The following is a 21,328-nucleotide window of genomic DNA, read 5'->3' as shown; positions in this document are numbered from 1 at the left end:
TCAGTAGCTAGCCTTACTGACAGTGTTTCTGAGTCTGGATACCTTTTTAATAATTTGTTTGTCCATCTGCCGCCCTTCTACAGAGCAGAGTGGCCAAAAGAACAGTTCATCCCACCGTATGTCCCGCGCTTCCGCAACGGCTGGGAGCCCCCCATGCTGAACTTCACGGCCCCGCCAGTGGAGCAGGATCCTTACCACCGGACGGAACCCATGGCCATTGCCGCGGAACAGCAGCGCAAGGCCGAAGCGCAGAGACTGGCCGCAGAGGTAGCGTTGCACCTTGGCCTCCGGCAGAATCGTGGTAGATACTGAGAAGTCGGCCTGAATTGCCTTGTCTCTCCCTTTGTCCTCTTGACCGCCGCTCTCTCCCCAGCTGCAGCGCATTTCACTCTTCCTGCCTCTCGGCCTCACACGGTGCTCTCTGAGGCCTGCCCATCCTGGCTTTTTGAGTACAGTTCCTCTCTCATCCGGGAACTGCCTGAGGCTGCTTGGCCTCTGCCACTATCAGAAGTAACAGACAGTTCCCTGACTCAGGTCTCTGAAACCTGTCCATTAAGCTGCTCATTTCTGAATGCTAGCCCACCTGCCCCCGCACTGATCCAAGTTTTAATTTTGGCCTAATTTTAAACCCAGAGATATTTTATCCACCAGGTTAGAGGGCCAAAGCTTCCTTAGGAGCCCTGTTGTCAGCTCAAGTGATAGATTCCACCTTGAGGTGCTCAGATGAATCTTTTTCATCTTTTTTGAATCGGATCTTTTAAAAGCTTGGTGAAGCATTGGAGCAGCTTTCCCATTTGGGTAGCAAATGAAAGGATTCGAAGTTGGGTATATTACCTCTTTGGATTCCTTAAAAGTTCCTCTCTGTGATTCTTTTTGTTCTATCAGAAAGGAAAATTGAGCATTGCTTAAAGCTGAATGTGTCCCAGTAGGAGGATGAGAACCTGAGGAGTTAGATGAGTGGCGTCTGCTAGGAAGAAGACACAGGAAGTGACTCCTGAAGTCATGTTTATTTGCTCTGTTTGCTCTTTAGAATTCCCAGTTCTCTGTGGTATTTGTAATGTGACCAATCTGGTATGAAGGCATGATTAACAAATCAGATTTAAGGAGAAATGTTGATGCAAGTGACATTTCTTAAAATTTCACCCTTCAGCAATCATCATAACATTAGAGAAAATTGATTAAATTCTGAAACTTCAAAAATAAAGCATACCTACTGCTTTGAAAAATGGTTTTTAGCGTAATTTTTTTTCTTCTCTGTGTAAGGATAGAGGTGGATTCCATAGCTGACCTTCCCATTAAATGATTGATAAAGAAAATAATCTCAAAGCTCTGGACATTGACCTGCCTGTATCAGTTCCTATCTGTATTTCATAGTTCAGACCTTATCACTGAATCCTCTTTCTTTGTAGAGGGCAGTTTTTAAAAAGGGGAAATGTAATCAAATATGAAATTATTATACTCTTGCTGTTGCTATAGTTACAGCTATTTTCAGATCACAGAAATTTCTAGCTTATAGTCTCTCAATATCAAATAAGAAAATTATGTCTGCTTTTAATGTATATCACAGAAATCCACTTTGGTGAGTTCTTTATGGGTCTCTGTATTTAAAAAGAGTTACCTGGGCTTCCAATCTCAAAGTTTGCCTGTTCTTACTGAATAAGTCACTTCGAAAGAATTATTGAGAATCCTTTGCTCTGAGCTGTCATTTGTCTGTTGTAGGCTATTTTCCATATGTGACTTGAATGGTTTTTCAAAGGTTTTTTTTAAAATAAAATGAGGGGTGGTGTCCGCCATATTATGAGGACTATACGCATGGTATGAACTTGGTGGCGCGGGAAGGAGAAAAAAAAAAAGTTATTTACTTGAAACAGTGGGATGCTTGGGCAGTCTCGGGCTGGTGCCGATACCGGCTCAAGCACCACCGAGACTCGACCCGGGAGGCCACTTTGGTGCAGCCGCTTTGCAGCTGATTGACCACGATCCGGAGGCCAGCTAGACTACTTTTGGCCCCAGAAACTGATTGCAGCCATGTCTCTAGACTGTGAACTAAGCCATTGCCCCATACTGCCCTAGGAAAGTAAATTATGCAATTTTGAACATAAATCTCCCTGGACTTAATCACTAAAATACTAAAATACAGAAATCCTAAACCGCGCGGCCACTACTGCTGCAGTGCGACTTCATATGTCTCTTCATTCTCAGCAATGGAAAACTATTATCAAATGCTTCCTTGTCAAAGGGCTATTTTTTTGGGGGGGGAATTCCAACAACAATAGTGAGTTTTGTGTTGAAATATGGAATGTAATCATTTTCAAAGAGAAGATGAAGTGAAATTTATCAGTTACACAGGTGGGGATTGGGGGTGGGGGGTGGGAGGTATACTGGGGTTTTTTGGTGATGGAATATGGGCACTGGTGAAGGGACGGGTGTTTGAGCATTGCATAACTGAGACATAAGCGTGAGAACTTCATAACTTTCCACGTGGTGATTCAATAAAATAAATAATAGTAAAAAAATTTTTTTAAATAAGATGAGGGCTGGAAAGATAGTGCTGCAGGTCGGGCATTTGCCTTACATACAGCCTGCCCAGGTTGGGTTCCCGCACTCTGTAGGTACCTCTGAGCTCTCCAGGAGTAGTTCCCGAGACAGAGCCAGGAGTAACCCCTGAGCATCACTGGGTGTGGCCCAAAAACTTAAAAAAATGAAATGTGAAGTACCTACTAGCAGTTCTAGAGGATTTTATGTCGTAGGATTTTGTTGCAAAAGAGGCCAATTACTGATGATATAAAAATGCATAAAAATTACAGCCATGCCCAGAAGGGAACTTTGTATCAGACTATATTGCTACTGTAATAACCACACACAGAACAGACCCTGATAATGTAGCTTCTAGTGGTTCTGGGTTGGTTGAGAGGCCCGGGCTGTGTGGAGCAGCAAAAATGTGACAGGTCCCAGCATCTTCACTGCCCATGACCTGGCAGCTCCCTGGGCAAGCTTGTGTCGTCCGCACAGTCATTTGTCACTATTTCTCTTTTCCCTCTGGACTCTCTCTCTTACTCGCAACAGTAATTCCATATTGTGCTGATCAGAATGAGACAAAGATGTGGTTGATTGGAAGTTTCTTGTCATGACCTTTACAATGGCTATAAATAAAAGTCGCCTCTCTCCTAGGGAAATGGTAAATTGAATTAATTAGTAAATGGCAACTAAGGTTGTAAGGTATTTAAAAGTGTGCCTTGTGATTTTTTCTGTGTATATATTACAAAAGGACCCCCTCCATTCTAGTTGGCTGTGTTAACATGCGTACATCCATCACCCTATTTAACCTTTGGGGTGTTTTTTTGAGGAGGGGGACACACATGGCAGTGCTCGGGGATTACTTCTGGCTCTGTGCTCAAGGATTGTTTCTGGAGGGGCTCAGGGGATCATTATGTGGTGCCTCGGATCAAACCCAGGTCAGCTATTTGCAAGGCAAGCACCTTCTACTATCTCTCTGACCCTCATTTAATTTCATTTTAACTTTCTTTGTCTTTGGTATGACAATTGAAGTTGGTTTCTCTTAGCAAGTTTCAGTGATCTAGTTTCGTGTTGTCAGTGATGGCCACCATGCAATAAAGTGTCTCTTTAGAGCGGAAAGTTTGTTCTTCTTATTGAGGTCACAGTTTATAAGCACATGTACATAGCAGGGATACAGTTCTACCCCACTTCAAAATACATGCACCCACCACCACAGAACCATTATCTTGGTTCTTGGTTCTTTTGTTGTTGCTGTTTTCATTTTGGCTTTTGGGTCACACCCAGCGGTGCTCAGGGGCTATTCTAGGGTAACAGTAGGAACTACTTTCTTGGGGATCCCTCCTGACTGTGCTCCAGAGACCGTGTGGCACTTGCAAAGCATGTGCTCGAGCCCATTATCTCCCTGGCCCCAGTACCAGTAGCTTGGTTTCAGGAATATTTTTTATTATTAGACATATCTTTTGTTTGTTTGTTTGTTTTTGTTTTTTTTTCATTTATCCAAACATTTTATTTATGATGTAGATTTAAAATGACATATTCTACTTCTATTTTTTTTATTAATGAATCACGGGGGGAGGTACAGATACAGGTTTACATATTCTCGTGCTTGTGTTTCAGTCATATACAGCTTGAGTATCTATCCCTCCACCAGTGCCCATCCTCCGCTGTTGACCCCATATCCCTCCCACCCACTCCCACCCCACCCCCCTCCCCATCTCACCTCTTTGGCAGAGCATTCCCCTCTGTTCCCTCTCTCCCTTTGGGTGTTGTGGTTAGCAATGGAGGTCTTGGGTGGCCAATGTGTTTGGTCTGTAGTCTGCTCTGAACATGCCTCTCCCATGAGTGGGTCCTCCCCCCACATTTTTGCTTGGTATTCCCCTCTCTATCTGAGCTGCCCTTTCCAGGCCAGCTTCCAAGCCATGGAGCAAATCTGGTGCTTATTTCTGCTACTCTTGGGTGTTAGTCTTCCATTCTGTTGTTTTATATTCTGCAGATGAGTATAATTCTTCTATGTCTGTCTCTCTCTTTCTGACTCATTTCAGTTAGCTTGATACTTTCCATGTTGATCCACTTACATGCAAAGTTCATGACTTCATCTTTTCTGACAGCTGCATAGTATTTTTTTTTTGGGGGGGTCACACCCGGCAATGCACAGGGGTCATTCCTGGCTCATGCACTCAGGAATTACCCCTGGCAGTGCTCAGGGGACCATATGGGATGCTGGGATTCGAACCCGGGTCGGCCGCGTGCAAGGCAAACGCCCTACCCGCTGTGCTATCACTCCAGCCCCCATAGTATTCCATTGTGTAGATGTACCAAAGTTTCTTTAGCCAGTCATCTGTTCTCCGGCATTCGGACTTTTTCCAGATTTTGGCTAAATTATTAGACGTATCTTTAAAGAAATTTTTAACAGTAGTATAATATTATTGTTTTATTCTTGTTTTGCTGCTTTATGTACCTCCAGTATGCCAGGATGGCTCCCCCATCATCCCAAGGTCTCTGCTCCCCTTCCCATGCCCTCTGAGCACAGTTTGACCCCAGTACCAGGTATCTTTGCACCCCAGCCCCCCTCCTTTAGTCAAGGCTCTCCCACACTGGGCTGGGAACTTCAGTGTCCCTGGGTTTCTTTGTTCCGGAGCTAAAGATCTAAATGATGAAACTTGTTCATTTCGTGTGTTTAGTTGCCTAGCCTGATGTGTGTTTCAGAGGAGTTCCCCAGTCTGTGCATTTTCACGTAAGCGCAGTGGAAATACCCCTCCTACTTGAAGAGTTCTGTCCTCCTCTGCAGACTTGTTCCTTAGATTAATGACAGTATCCAGTACTCTCCTCAGCTATCCCCAGCTTCAAATAGTTTCCCCTCGTGAGTCCAAACAGTTGAAATAGCCAAAAAAAAAAAAAAAACATATTTAGGGTTGTAAATACAACCCTGTTGTACACCCACTATACCGAATTTTACACAAGGAAACTTCACGGTCTTTCAGTCAATATTGCTCTTTGTGTCTTTGTTTTCCAGTATTGCTTTAAAGCCTGGTTCTCAGGGGGACCGCAGACCTCAGAGGACCTCTGGGTAGTTTCTTGTCAGGGCCAACTCTCCAGCCATGCTAATGCAAAACTAAGTGACTCCAGCATCGTCTGCCCTGAACTACTAGCCATCAAGATCATTGTGTCTTTCTGTGTTTCCCTGAACAATAACTGATAAATCTAATGGTATTATCATTTTGAAAATGAAAAATAACACCTGCGGATTTAAAACAAGACAATTTAGAGGGTGGTAAAATTTTAACGCATTGAATTTATTATATGGTTTTCATGTGACTGTATTTACTTTGCTAGGGTGTAAGGAGTGGTTTCTTACACAGAGATGGCGAGAGTAAGGTTTTTTTTTTTTTGCTGTTGTTTTTATTTTTGTTTATTTTTATTTGTTTGTTTCTGGGCCACACCCAGCTCTGTACTCAGGAATTACCCCTGGTAGTACTCGGAGACGTTTGAGATGGCAGGGATCAGACCTGGGTTGGCCATGTACAGGGCAGATGCCTTACCTGCTCTGGCTCCCTGCTGTTGTTTTTAAACCAAATTTATTTTACACGACCTGTTGTAATCTCACTCATACCCGAATTGCCCTGGCTGAAGTTCTTGAGGAAAGAATATTTTTGTGCCCAGTTATTTTCAGAACTTAAGTTCAGCTTTTGTACCATTTAGTCTTATTTTAAGTAGGCCTTTCAGACCCGCAAAAAGTATCATCTCCATTCATTTATTATCATAATGCTAAATTATATGTAAATTGTTCATAATATAGTAGGGAGTTCTTTTGGACTGAAGCCAGTTGTATTGGCGATTTGCTCATGTCCCCTCCTTTCTCTTTCAGCACCCCGGTGCATCCGAGTATTCTCCCACGGATGGCTATGCGTTCAATAATATTTACTCAAGAGGGTCCAACCTGGAGCAAGGAGATGCCGCTGTTGCTTTTAAGCCAACACCTAATCGCCATGTAGACAGGTAACATTTCATGGGCTGTCAATAGCTGGCTCTGATTTACTGCAAATAAAGGCACTAGTGTTTGCATTGTTGGCTGCCTGCTGCTTTAAACGCTCTGGCTGACTGCAGCTTGAGACTTTCCATCTATTAATTGTTTGATCAGGTTTCATTGTTCCCTGAGAGAACTGGCTTTGATGAACCAAGGCTGTCTGGGCCTTTAGTCTATTATGCTAACTTAGAACAAATGCCTTTGAACTACTTACCCCCCCCACACCTTTTTTTTTTTTTTCTGGAAAAAGATACTCTAACAAAATCCATGAATGAATGAAGAAATAATTTTAGAAAGGAGAAAAGAATTGTTTGGAAAATCACCTATAATTTGTTCCATATGATCTCGAAAGATGTGTTCAGTTCTTTCGCTTTTATTTGTATGCAGAGGGTGGGGGTCTGCTCAGGGGGTGGGGGCCAGGCCATGCTCAGCGGCCACCAGGGCTGCACACTGGCCCCATGTGGTGCCTGGTACCCAGCCAGGGCCAACCGCATGCATGGCAGACCTTAGTCCCTGCACCAGCTCTCTGGCCCCTTTTCTCTTTGTTTTAAAAGAAACAGTTTCTCTCCCTTCCCCAACAGAGCAAACTTTCCTTTAGATAGACATCATTAAAATAAATGCAGAAGGTACTGCGTGAAGTATGCTTGCTCGTCTGTGAAATGACCCTGTCACTTGGTAAACCACACACCCCTCTGAGGGATCACAGTTTAACTTGTTTGAAAGCAATTAATGTTTGAGAGAGGGGCCCAGCTCCACCCTCTCTCCTCGCAGGCTGTGGTTCTCTTCCAGATTAGTAACTGAGGCCACACGTGTCCATTCTAGATCTCAGAAACAGCTAATCAGTAGGAGAAATTACGGAAATGACTGTGGTCAGTGTGATACTGAAGTTAATGTTGAAAGGACAAGAAAGGGTAAATCGTAAGACATGGTCAGTTCTAGAGCTCTTTCTGAGTACATCTGAAATCTGCGCGTCTGCTGCTGAGGCAGGCAAAGGGAGGCACTGGACTTTTGGTCTGCTGACTCAGGTGAGCAGTGGCAGAGAGCTGTTGGCCTTTGTTACAGTCCGCACCATCCCGTCGTCAGTGGTGATTATTTGCCAGATCATGGGCAAAAGGAATACTCGAGAACAGAAAATGAAAACAAATGTGACTGTTCTCATTTGTGGAGTCTTTGCTTTCTCTGGTTTCTTACATCTCCCCCCCCCCCCAATGAAATCTTAATACTATAAATATCAACTAGAGATGACGTTCATGGGATCTTGAGTAAAGGTGACTTTAACCATTATAATGGTTATTTTGCCAAAATCTTTTTTTGTCCTTTAAAATACTATAGAAAAAATAACTTATCCCTTCCCCCAAAATTATTTTTTTGTCATTATTCCTGTACCTCATCTCCCGGAGTGTCTGAAAGATAGCAAATTAACTCTAATAACAGGGCACACATGCCCGCTTACTAGGCTGAGGACACTGAGAAGCTATTCCTTTTGTAGAGACTTGTGAGGATGAAAGGGGTGTGTGTAAGTGAAGGAGACTATTGGGGGGTCCAGTGAGCCCGTCACCAGTATCCTGGTACTATCAGAGTGAAGCAGCTATTTGTATATACTTGATACAGCAAGTTTTATTGTTTTATATGTAAAATTATTTTAAAATTATGTTGTTAAATCTAGTAATGGTCAGTTTAATTTTAAGAAATAAGACTATTTTTTTATTAATACTAATTTGTTATTGCCATAGATTGGTCAATTATATATTGATCCCTTTTGTGAGGCTGTTTGTAACTTTTGATTGTACTTCAGGCAACAAGGTTATGGTCATTTGAAGGTTTATGGTGTTGATGTACAAAGTTGCTACACTTCATCACACAGAAGTATCCCTATCCCAGACCTTCCACTCTGTCCCTGTGACACTTCTAGATCAATCTTCCTTCTTTTCCCCACTCCCCCACCCCCATAACTTGTTCATTTTCGTAGTAAGAACCCAGCGATTCTTTCAGTTCTGATATTCCAGTAAAACCCAAATGCTTTCTAAATAAATTGTCAGGATGTCTTCTAATAGGAATTGGTTGCTTTAATGTTTTGTTTTTAGCTTGAGTAAGAGCTAGCAGTATGACCACGCTTTTTCTTTCTCTCTTTTTTTGTTTTTTAGAAATTATGAGCCACCCAAAACACAACCCAAGAAGTTTGCCAAATCCAAGTACGAGTTCATAGCAAGGAATCACAGTGAACTCTCGGTGCAGAAGGATGACATTTTAGAGGTGATACCAAATTTCACCGTATTGATGCTGAGTAAAGTAGAATTGCTGGCTTGCTTCTTTAAACCTTCCTCAAAGAACTGTCCAAGTCAAGAAATTGCCTTTCAGTGTTCTTTTATCACGTACACAGCAAAATTTCCATCCCTGTACTGTGTACGAAGGGGGCTGCCTCATCCCTCGCATGCCAATTCGTGGGGAGGGGAAGATTGGACTCCGTGGCTTACTTTGCTCTGTCCCTGATTCATTTCAGAAATAAGGCCAGTTGTCAGGTTACATGTTGCAACCTCATAATATTTTTGTAAAAGCAATCACTTGCTTCTTTCTATGCTAATACCTGGACTCACTGCAAAGGTTTCTGGCAGTGAAGGAGTTAATGATCTCAAGAATAATTTACCTTGGTGAGACTCCCAGACCTCTTTTTAAAAGGTTCTCACATGAATCTCTTAATCTTCTTTACTATCTAATGTGGAAGTCTCACAGTTGTTTTTGTGGAAGGGGGAAGAGAGGCTCCCGTACTTTTCCTGTCCATGGCAAAGGTAGAGCAGACCTTACCAAGAACAGAAGCTAACTCCTCCGAGGACCTCAGATAATGCTAATAGGTATTCCTGGGCGCCAGTGTGGAACTCAGTAGATTCATGGTAATGGCCCATTCCTGTTCCATACTCGCTATTCTTAGTATACCCCTCGGAATTATTCAGTTGACATGATGTTGTTTTCAAGTCAGTTTATTAGAATTAAACAGGTCTCTTCTGCTAGGAATAAGAGTGGAACTTCCGCCACTGGTGGTAGAGAAATGATGGGTTGGTAGAGAAATGATGCCTTCATTTGTATGTATCGCGCCAGATCCTCGATGACAGGAAGCAGTGGTGGAAAGTGCTCAATGCAAGTGGAGACTCCGGATTCGTGCCAAACAACATCCTGGATATTGTGAGAGCTCCAGAATTGGGACCAGGGCGTGCTGATCCACCTTACACACATACCATCCAGGTGATTCTCAGGTTTCTGTCCGGTACTAACTTGTTTTTGGTTTGTTTTTACTTTTTGTTTTGTTTGTTTGTTTGTTTGTTTGTTTGTTTGTATGTTTTTGGTGCCGTGACCAGGAATGTTCTGGCCTTGCTCCTGGCTCTGTACTCAGGCATCACTTCTGAAGGGGCTCAGGGGACCATAATGGGATGCTAAGGATTGAACCCAGGTTGGCCCCAACAAGACAAGCGCCCTGTTCACTGTACTATCACTCTGGCCCCATCTGTCTAGATCTAACTTGTTTAACCATTTTAACCATTTTCACATTCATCTATGTAAGATGGGATTTAAGTGCCTTTTGTATATTAATCTTTCTGAGACTTAAGAATATATAATTTGTACAACTCTTTTCTAAGGTCCTTGAGAAATGAAGAGAAACATAGGGAAGAATTATGTGTGTATTTTCTGATTGGCTGCTTCAGAATATTACTCAAATATTTATTAGTAAGTGACTGTTCTCTGGTTTCCCCTCTTCCCCCCACCAACACTGCTTCTGAGGTTTGGAGGCAGTGCTCCCAGCTCAGTGCTCAGGGGGCACTTTCAGTGGTGTTTCAGAACTGTGTAGTACTGGTACTCAAATTCGGGCTTCCCGAATGTGGAACATGTGCTCAATCCATTGAGCTCTCCCTCTGTTCCCTGGACTTAATATTTTTACCTTTCTTGATTTTAAGATTAATATGTATGTACACTAGAGGTTAGATAGGTTAGATGCTCTCCTTGCTCATTGAATAATTCTTGTATTGTATTTCCGTGACTCTGCCTCTCTCTCATCCGCCCTAATGTATGAATTCCTGCCTGTCACTCAAACACGTGGGATGCTGGACTTGTGTCTGGGTCTCTCAGATCTGCCACCGAAGAGAGAGCGGATGGAGTCTCACACAGACAGGCTTGGTCGTGGCTTCTTTCCCATGCTCCAGAAAGGACTCTGGAAAGTTCCAGAATCGGGAGCATCTGACTCAAGAATGGTGTCACAGATTTGGAGAAAACACATACATTATGCAGCAGAACAATAGATTTTTATGACAAGTGTAGCCTTGGTGAAATGAATACTGACCGTCCAGACGTGGTTATTTTCCTTCTGCCAAGGCCACTCTAAGTGCTCCTGGCTTCTCATTGCAGTGAAGCACAGAACATGTCCTGCGCTTACGCAGGGGACTTTGATCGTAGAGATTCTAAATCAAGTATAATTTAGAATAAAGAATGAAAGTGGTGGCCGGGTAAAGTCAGCTTGCTGTGCAGTGATTTGGCTGGCCTGATGTGCACATGTGTTATGTACTTACTTTATATTCATTGTTTGTCGTTAGTTATTGATGCCAAAGAAGGAGTTTGAGTTATTCAAGGTATGGTCTGCTCGATTTCCTATGGATGTTTGAAGTGAATTTTCTTTACTCGTCCCTTCCCCCCCACCAAGTTCTTTTCGTATTCTGAGTTTATTTTTGATTTAACGTTGTTTCTGTCTGGTTTGTAAATGCCAATTCTCCATCTTCTTTCCTCTGGCGTAGTGTGTTATAGAGTGGCTTGAAGTGCTCTTGCCTACCTCAGTGGTGGAGTATTTCCCCTTTGAGCTATGTGGTCTGTGTTTAACATCTGAAACATAAGCTCTGCGGCACACTCTCCAGCAGAGGATACTCCTGGTTGCTGTGTATGAGCAGAAAATTTGATGTTTTATATATTGAAAACAGTTATTGGGCTGGCGAGAGTACAGAGGTACAGTGCTTGCCCTGCATGGGCTGACGTGGGTTTGATCCCCCGCATCACAGATGGTTTCCTAAGCCTTGCCGGCCGTGATCGCTACACAGCCAAGAGTCAGCTCAGAGGACCATAGAGTGTGGCCCTGTGAAGGGAAAAAAGAAAGAAACTAAAACAAAAATAAAATCACGCATGTTTGTTTACATCTGTGCATGATTACTAGGAATGAGTCTATTCCTACAGAGGTAAGATAAGTAAGATTTGCTAAAACTGGCAGGTCTAAGTATTTTCCTCTACCCAAGATTTCACAAAGGAATTGAACCTTTCATATTTGCCTATTTACTATTCCATCTATTTCTTCATTTTTAATCCTTGGCTTGAGCTGTCAGTTTACCTTTCTGTGTCAGGGGTTGCTTCTGTCTAAACTGAGCCAAAACTAGTTCACTGTGTATCACGTGTAGAGAGTACCTTTGACAATAATAAAATTATTCACTTTTTTTAGTGAAGATAATAGTTTTATTTAGAGGAATCTGAGGAGAGAGGAGGAGAAATATAGAGCTGAGAGAATGCATGTCAGGGGGAAGGGAGAGGGTACATAGCTCGGGTTGAGACCTGTCTTCCTCCTTCATAGAACTTCATCTTACATCTCTGTCAACTTTGTCAGACCACAAGTTTTTAATTGCTCACAAATTGAATTTATTTTGCTACTTTTGCAAGTAGAATTTTATAGGGATTTGCTTGTTTTTTTTTTATTTTTTAACACCCTTTTCTAATTTAATTCAAGTTTTGGGCACAGCTCTCAATACAGTGGGGTTATATAGAAATGTGTATAACAATATGTGTTTTTCAATTGAGGGGACCTGTTTTTTAAAGAAAAACTAATCTGTTTCTAACATCTCTAAAACTTTGGTCCAGAGCCCAACAAAAACACAAGGTCCTATAAAATTTTAGTAAGCAAGCTTCACTATATGTTCTCTGGCATCTGCACTATCCTAAAAGAATCCCTATTCTCAAAATATTTCTCTCTCTCTCTCTCTCTCTCTCTCTCTCTCTCACACACACACACACACACACACATACACATATGTACACACACAGAATGACTAGATGAAGGTGGAAAAAAATTATTGGAAATTAACATCCATCATTTTATATTTCTTTACAGTGTTACTGGGTTCTTTATCTAAAATATCGAAAGAAACACCCCTTAGCATACTTTGCAGTAGCAGTAAGGATGCTGCCATTTGAGTGCACAGTGCAGTGGTTGGAGTATCCTGTAAAACCCCATGGATCATAAATATCAAAAGCAGTCCTCTTACTCATCTTTCCATTCATTTATTCCACAAATATTTGAACACCAACAGACCGTACCGGATGAAAAGAAAGATAAAAAGAGCAGATCCTCCCTGAAAAAGCCTTCTGTCCTGCATACAGTCTCCAAGCCATCTGCCATGCTTTTGATCCTCTCTGTGTGCCGGAGAATGGGGTGCCGAGACGCTCTCTTCTCACCAGTGGCCACGCGGTTTCACACTGCCACTTCCATCCAGGGATCTCAAAATGTAGAAAACGTTGAAAGAAGTTTTGCACAAAGCCTTTAGGGATTTCCCCGTCAGTGCAGCGGGAAAGTGCCTAAGGATTCCTAGCATGAGCTGCCTGCCGCTCCCTCCTTCACCCTGGCACAGCGCAGTGATAACAACACAGTACTCTCAGCGGGCATTGTGAAACGCTTCGCAAATACTCAGTGATTGAACCCCCACCACTTCCAGGACGTAGGAAACACAGGGACCCAGACGTAACCTGCCATGATCCAGCCTGAGCCCTTCCCCTGATCCCCCAGCCCTGATGCCGGCCAGTGCAAGAGGAACAGCACTAAGAAAAGGGCGTGGCCTCACTGGGTCTGCCCAGGTTCACGGTGCGATGCTCACGGCTGTGTTTCCCCGGGTACCTTCCTTCCTTGCCCTGGGCCGCGACTAAGGTTCGTCTGGTCCCCGCCATCCTGGATCTTGGATTTTTGCCCTCCTGTGTCCTTTCACAACTCTATCAGTTCTTTTTTTTTTCCTGTTTGTTTAGGAAAATAGCCCAAGATCTGACTCATTTAGAAAATAGACAGCAACTAGAGGGAAAGGGGAGTGCAATGCAGATTATTTCCAGAGAGCATCTGTGAGTTGCTCAGAATGCCCCTCATTGGGTGTTTGCTGTCCTGCCAGGATCTCTGGGAAAGAGGGATGGTAGAGTGAGTGATGACCGATGGCATTCCTGCTGCCGGGCCCGGCCGGCCCAGCCCCCAGTCCGCACACTCTGGCCTGAGCTGCTGATGGCAGCAAGCAGGGGACCTGACACCCTGAAGGTGTTGATGCCACTCTCCATCCCCGGGGGTCCAGGCTGTAATTGTCTCACATTTGGGGTGATTGTTTTTAATGGCTTTGTAAAGACTGCCATTCCCACCTAATGTGTTTCCCTTATGGCCTCAGCAAAGTCTTAAAAATAAGAGAGAGGGAGGTAATGAAGAATTCACAAAAGACATGCAGCATTTTAAAAAAATGATTTGAGACGGCTGGGTAAAAGAAGTCACTGATTATGAGGGATGAGGAGGAGTGAGGATAAAAGCAGGAGTTTGTAGAGTATCCTTGGTCTTGATGGCCTCTGCACGGGCCCACGGATGACGACGTGGGGCCTTCCTCGCCGCCTGGAACCCACTTGTGTCCTGAAGTTCCTGGCATTTCTTTTGATTTTATTCCCAGCCCTTTATCCTGGTGACTGCTCACCTACCGGAATTTCGCCCATAATGATTCCCAGGCTATATCTACGTCTAGAGCAGAAGCCAACTACCTTTCCCCTGTAATTACTTTGAGGATTTTTCTGGGCCTTAATTAAAGAAGTCTTGTTTATTATTAATGATTAAGTACATGGGCATATGATTACTAGCGATAGTCACTCTACAACATGTATGTAGTTTTGAGTCTAATATCTTGAATGGTTTTGTAAATTCAACAGAAATTATCTTGACCTCTCTGTTTCTTTGCAAGAGACATGAAGGTACTTGGGGAAAACAGTGTCCTGGAATGGGCCGGAAATGAGGCTCAGGGTCTGAGCAGATTCTTCATCTGAGGATTTGAGTTCAGTTCCCAGAGCAGTTCAAACCCCCAGCCTGGGTGTTGCTAGACAAGGATGCTAATCCTGTTTCTACCACTAACGGGCTGAGTGGTTTCCTGCCTCTCTCGCTCTGTTCTGGCTGATTTGGCTGCAGCGTGGACGTGGTGGTCTCGTGATCACCATCCAATCTAGATACAACATTTTGTTCTCTTCTACTTAACTATTTTCCTACTCTACATCAATAGTGGAAATATTTCCTGCAGGTGCCAGTGAAGTCAGGAGCGTGTGCCTTTCAGCCCATGTTATCAGTATTCTGTTTCTCAAGCCTGGTCCAGGTGTTCAAGTTCTACGGGGCACAGTGATCTCCTTCCTCAAAGTGGAATCATTTCAGGACCAGCTTCCTGAAACCATTCCGTTCTTAAAAGTGCCTTTTCTCTTTTTTTACATATTTATAGTTTTTCATTAGAGTCACCGTGATTTATAATATGTACCAGTGGGGTTTCATGCATACCACCTTCAGCACCACACCCTCTGCCCCCTGCCTGCTTCCCTCTGCCATCATCTCCATAGCCACCCCCCTCCACTCCCATCCCTCAGCCCATGGCAAGCTCAGCTCTATACTAGTTCTGTGTCCTGCTGCCTTCAGCCATTGGCCATTTGATAAAGAACTTGGTGAAGGAATAACAAGTGGCCAGAGTTCTTTTTCTTAAATCAATTTCCAAATCCCCAACAACCAGTTTATTAAGTAGAGCAGAGGTTTCCAAACATATTTGTTCTACTGCTCCCTTTTCAAAAAAAAAAAAAATCACCTAGCACCCCCCCACCCTCACTCCTTCCCCATCATTCTTAATCAGAATAACTGAAAACACCCCTAATAGTCCCCAAGGCTACTACCACACCCGCCCACTTTAGGAAGCACCATATCAGAAGTATGGTTTTCAGACAAGGATGGTTCTGTTTTATTTTGCTTCATATGTTGACATTTCCCCCAAATATTGCCTGTAATGATTTAAACAATGTGTGGTGCTCTCTCTGTGTCTCGTCTCTGTCTCTATGACTCTCCCTCTCTCCTTTTCTCTCTCTCTCTTACTCTCTCTCTTGCTCTTACTCTCTCATTACTGCCCAATCTACTTTATCTACTTTACATATTTTACACGTGCAAAATTGTCAGTTTAAGGTTTGTTTAAATTCGATACGAGTTAAAAAGCTAAAGATCACTAAAGCACACTATGGCATCTGTTTCTTTTTGTAAAATCAACTCGTAAAGAATGTTACAAGTTTAATGTGCTGATTGTATTCTTCATAAGCTTATCAAAATAATATAAACCTATAGCTCAAATATACAGTTATGGAAATACTCCGCACTGTTTTTACCTTAGTGTGATTTTACATAATAGTTTGCCATGATTGGATTATAGAGAAATGGAAATTTTATATTTATAGGCTCCTTCACAGGTTGATTTCTGGGCAGGTAATTTTACTGTCAGAAACAAATGTGCTCATGTTTTCTGATGTTTGATGTGAAGTGTAATTGATAATATTTTAGTTCCATCTCCTGTGCTAATATTCTCATTTGATGTGATCTCCTCCATTTCCTAATAGCAATTGCTTGGTGAGCTATCCGAGGTAACCTGCATTTGCTCCCTTGTGGCATTTCTTCTTAATATAATTTTTGATTCAGTCTTTGGACTTAACACCATCTAAATGTTCCAGCTGTGCCTGTTTTCACCGTAGAATTCCAAAGAGAACAAATTTAGAGGGAAAATGTGTAGGTTTAATTTTTAAGAACAATTCCATTTTAATGGTCTTGTTGGATTTACTCGTATAATTTCCCATCTGGCATGAATCAGGAGCTTATCTCTAATTAACTTTATTTGGTCTTGGAGAATTTCTGCACAGCGTTTAGTGACCAAACACAATGACTCATTTTTACTTAGTAGTAGTAAAGCAAATTTGCCCACGATCTAGTCATTTTAACTTCTTCCAGAGGAAGAGAGGAAAATAGTTTTAAGTCGAACTTTAAATATACTTGTGGGATGGGGCTGGGGCAATAGTATAGCAAATAAAGTACTCACCTTACATGGGATTCACCCGGATTTGATCCCTGGCATCCCATGTGGTTGATCCCCTGGGTACCACCAGAGCAGTGAGCCAAGAGTAACCCCTGAGTTGCACTTGGTATGACCCCAAAACAGACAAAAAATGACATATATATGCATAAAAGTGTGTATATATACACACATACTTGTATAGCTATTATCTCCACATTTGTGGGAAATGAAAGGCAAGAGTTAGGAAGTGAGAGATACAGGACAAAGGTTAGTTAGACACCTTCATGACTTCTGTTTGCCCATAGCTCAGGGGTTTCTGGAAACATGGGTTTTCCATTGTTCATACTGAGAAAGTCTCAGGCAAACCAAGAAGAGGAGATTATGACTTTTTAAAAACCAACCACTTTCTTGGTTCATCAAGATGACTATGTGATTGCTCATCAAGATTCTCTCTAAACTGCCCAGCACCAAAAGTAGTTAAGAGACAGAAAATATCAGTGGACAGACAGTACTTGGGCAGTCACTAAGAGGGAGGAGGACGGGTAAGGAGGGACACAGAAATAATTCAAGAGTCAGTAGAACTGATTCTTTCCCCTCTACCCCAAGTATTGCAAATTGTTTTCCATGGCAAAAATTGGCTGCCATTTCAGAATAGAGTGTAACAGTTCAAGGAGGGCCCTTCCCATCTTCCCTCCGGAGGCTAGAAATGTGAGGCAGGAAAAGGGCAGAGCATGCAAGTAAATAAAATTTGTAGCATAAGTCATAAAACGTTTTCATATGTTTTTATATGGTTTCTCTTGTTTTGAATCATATCTATATTGTTCTGTTAGGCTATTCTGATAAGGTTGCACTTAGGGCAGTAATTGATGAGTGAAACCGGGCACAGATCCTGTCTCCAGGGGGAATCGCAACAGTCATACACACTGGACGCAGTTTTTCACAGTGCGATATGATGGATACCAAAACACTGGCTGTTCTAGTTTTTATGAAAGCAAGAACATGAATCATATCATGGAATGCAGAGCTGATGGCATTTCTTTGGTTTAAGTTTCAAAAACAGTACACTTTGACTCTTGGGATCCCAATGGGAGAATTCACTAACCTTCATGAAATTATGTGTAAAGAACCTTCTTGGGGGTGGGGGGGTTGTGCATGAGCATCGAGCAGGCGCCTTTGGTGTGTGCTCGCCCCTGCATTCTGATGCTTGCTGCATTGTGATTGCTCCAGTATTTTATTGGCCCAAATATAGGAATTTAGTTTTGTGGGGAATAATGATAAAGAAGAAATAAACTCCTGCTGAGGGGTCAACTTCCTTTTCTCCAACTGACTCATCCGAAGTTAGGACTAGCTCTGCGGAGTTCAAACCCTCTTCCTCCTGCCTCTCTCTACGACCCAGCAGCATTCGAAACACTTTCCCCGCCGAGCTGGAGAGAGGCAGGAGAGAGCAGAACATCACCAGGGCTCTGTGGCCCCTGCGTTTCCACAGGAGATTCCCTCGGCTGTGAAGGCCCTAACAGGGGATGCTTGGTGTCTTGGTTTTGGAGTGTTGACTTTCATTAAAAAGCAGTGTGTGGTGTGGTGTGGTGTGGTGTGGTGTGGTGTGGTGTGGTGTGGTGTGGTGTGGTGTGGTGTGGTGTGGTATGGTTTGGTGTGTTTGTATATATTTGATCTCTGTGGAAATTTGGGATGGCTTTTAAAATCAGTGATTGCCTTATATTTGGGCCAGCGTAGAAATTAAAAATAAATACTGTTCTGACCAAAGGGCCTCCTGTTTGCTTTCCTTCTGTGAATTCTGAATTTTAGGAGAATTTAAATGGTGTCAGTGCAGTATGTAAACCTGACATAAGTTTTCAGTTATTTTTTTTATCTTCCTTTCTAACCATCCCTCTCCGCCTCCCTCCCCCCAGCATAAGTGCCTTTTGAGAATTTGTAGTTTATTACAAATTGTTTCTGTGTTTGTTACAGTTGTTTCTTTAGAGTTTTCGTTATTATGCAGTTTTGCCGTCAAAATGTATAGCTACTGTCTTACATTAGCCTAATAGTCATAATTTTAAAGTATTAAAATTGTGGGCTTAACAAATACAAAACCCTACATGACCATATGTCTAGTATGTCTGTAAATGACAGACATAAATATTTAAAGACCACATCATTTCTCTTACATTATCCACCCCACAAATCTCCCATTTTTAGCAAGAAGATTTTCTAATTGTAACACGCGATCATAATATGAGGGCAGAAGGGCTTATTACTTAAATTACAGCAGCATTTTTAATTGTTTATTTTAAGGTATAAATCTGCAGAAACTTTGTCATCCGTAATAAATTATTTGGAAACAGCAGAATTAAACAGTAGCTTAGCATAGCATTTAAAGAACAGTATTTTGTTATTGATCAACTGACAGTGCAGTTAAAATTCATTGCTAGTGGGGCCTGAGAGGAAGTGTAAGAGATAACATGCTGGCCTTGCTCACAACTGGCCCCAGATGGCTTCCCAGCACCCCATATGGTCGCCATAGCCCCACCGGGAGTGATCCCTGAGCACAAAGATAGTATACCTCTAGCACCCCCCGCGTGACCCCATCCCACTCCCAAAATTATAATAACTGGGAAATAGAAAACAATCCAGATTTTTACCTATGTTGATCTGGTGTGATTCCAAGGCCAGATTTTACTTCTTGGCGTTTTTCACTGTTACTGCTGTTCACTGTTGGTGTATTTGGTTGTGAGTCCTTGACTCCTATTCTGATTTTTTAACGATAAGACAGAATTCATTTTTTGTTTGGAGGCTGAACCTCACAGTGCTTGGGGCCTCTTCCCAGATTTCTGCTCAGCAGTTTTCCTGGCAGTGCTGGGGTGGGAGCGAGGGGCCTGCAGTGGGGGGCATCAGACCTGGCCCCCTGCCTGCGAAGCACGTGGGCAGCCCTTTGGGCTCTCTCCGGCCCCACACAGAGCATTCTTCAGCTGGGGTTTGGCTTTTTACATTTTTATGTGGGGTTGTTTGTTTGTTTGTTTGTTTGTTTGTTTGTGGGCCACAGCTGGTGGTGGTCAGGTGCTACTCCAGGCTCTGCACTTAGGAACTACTCCTGGTGGTGCTCGGGGGACCATACTAGATGCCAGGGATGGAACCACGTCAGCCGAGAGCAAAGCCAGAGCCCTACCCTCTGCACTATTCTTCCAGCTCCTAAAGGCAGTTCTTAATGATGATTTTACCATTTAGAGTAAAATTTGGAGAGGTATGTTTATACACACACACACACACACACACACACACACACACAGAGGAACACAATAAGTTTTACAACTAAGTTCACAAGCAAGCAACCAATCTTGTCAAAGTATAATTCATTTTTCTCTCCCTGGCTTATATATATATATATGTGTGTGTTTGTTCCACATCATTGTCTCGAATAGAAACAGAGAATGGAATATGGCCCCCGACCGACGGAGACTCCCCCGGCGCCGTCACCTCCCCCAACACCAGCTCCTGTTCCAGTCCCCCTTCCTCCTTCGATGCCAGCCCCAGTGCCTGTGTCAAAGGTCCCTGCAAACGTCACCCGCCAGAACAGCAGCTCCAGCGACAGCGGCAGCAGCATTGTGCGGGATGCTCAGAGACAGAAGCAGCTCCCGGTGGACCGTGAGTTTCTCGGGGAGGCCAAAGCCTTGTCCCCTCTGCATTGGGAGCTCCGTGGAGCCAAATATTTCTTAATAGTGGGCCTTGTCTTTTTTAAGTACTAGTAACTATAAGTACTGGTCTTTCTCCTAGAGTATCTCCTGTGCCTCCATTCTGCTCTTTTCCCCTTATAAACATTTTTTTTGTAGGGGCCGGAGCAATAGCACAGCGGGTAGGGCATTTGCCTTGCATCCGGCCGACCTGGGTTCAATCCCCGGCATCCCATATGGTCCCCCAAGCACCACCAGGAGTAATTCCTGAGTGCAAAGCCAGGAATAACCCCTGAGCATCGCTGGGTGTGAAAAAAAACATTTTTTTTGTATATGCTCTATTTGTTTCTATGTCTTCCGATACTGCTTTGGAAGAAGATTGTGGGAAAAGCAGTGATATCAAATTTACCTTCTTAGCAGATCTCATCTCTGATACCCAGATAAAAGTATTTATTAACTTTAGGGCTGAGAATAGATGATTGATTCTCAAAAGGAGTGGCATGATAGTACAGCAGATAAAGCACTTGCCTTGCACGTGGCCAACCCAAGTTTGATCCCTGGCATCCAGTATGAATAATTTCTGAGCATACAGAGCCAAGAGTAATCCCTAAGAACTGCTAGGTATAGCCCAATAAACCAAAAACAAACAAACATTATTGAATCTCCCTTTTTGCCCTCCTGCTTCTCTCATCTCAGCGAATCAAAGGCACATCTCTTCGATTGTGATCATTCTTAATAAATGAAAAACCTGGGGGAAAAAACACGAAATTACTAGGCATGTTCTAGAAATTATGGTTAAATGCAGTAAATCTAAGTCCTTTTATACATTTCTTTCTTCTCCAAGGTCTAAACTGTTTAAATGACCTTCTTAACCATATCGTGACTTCACTAGAAAAAGTAATGGGAGAATGAAGTTTTTAAAAAGTAATTGACACTTTTAAAAAAAATTATGTGCTTAAGTAGGTTTGTGTATATATTTTTAAAGATAACACTTTTTTCAGTGACACTGAGGACATAGT

At 42.8% G+C, this 21,328-nt stretch overlaps 1 protein-coding gene across 3 annotated transcripts in view; it reads left to right on the top strand.

Annotated features, from left to right (window-relative positions):
• Positions 1-21,328, top strand: part of EPS8 (epidermal growth factor receptor pathway substrate 8) — a 183,128-nt gene that overhangs the window by 153,893 nt on the left and 7,907 nt on the right. For all 3 annotated transcript variants that reach the window (XM_055118333.1, XM_055118331.1, XM_055118332.1), the window contains 5 exons: positions 84-267; positions 6,383-6,513; positions 8,686-8,794; positions 9,635-9,778; positions 20,061-20,283. In XM_055118333.1, the coding sequence (XP_054974308.1) occupies positions 84-267; positions 6,383-6,513; positions 8,686-8,794; positions 9,635-9,778; positions 20,061-20,283 (791 nt within the window). The remainder of the gene's footprint in view (positions 1-83; positions 268-6,382; positions 6,514-8,685; positions 8,795-9,634; positions 9,779-20,060; positions 20,284-21,328) is intronic.

The sequence above is a fragment of the Sorex araneus genome, chromosome 10 (genome assembly GCF_027595985.1).
Source record: "Sorex araneus isolate mSorAra2 chromosome 10, mSorAra2.pri, whole genome shotgun sequence".
Lineage (NCBI taxonomy): Eukaryota > Metazoa > Chordata > Mammalia > Eulipotyphla > Soricidae > Sorex > Sorex araneus.
Note: the sequence above shows the minus strand (reverse complement) of the source record. Positions and strands in the feature narration are given on the sequence as shown.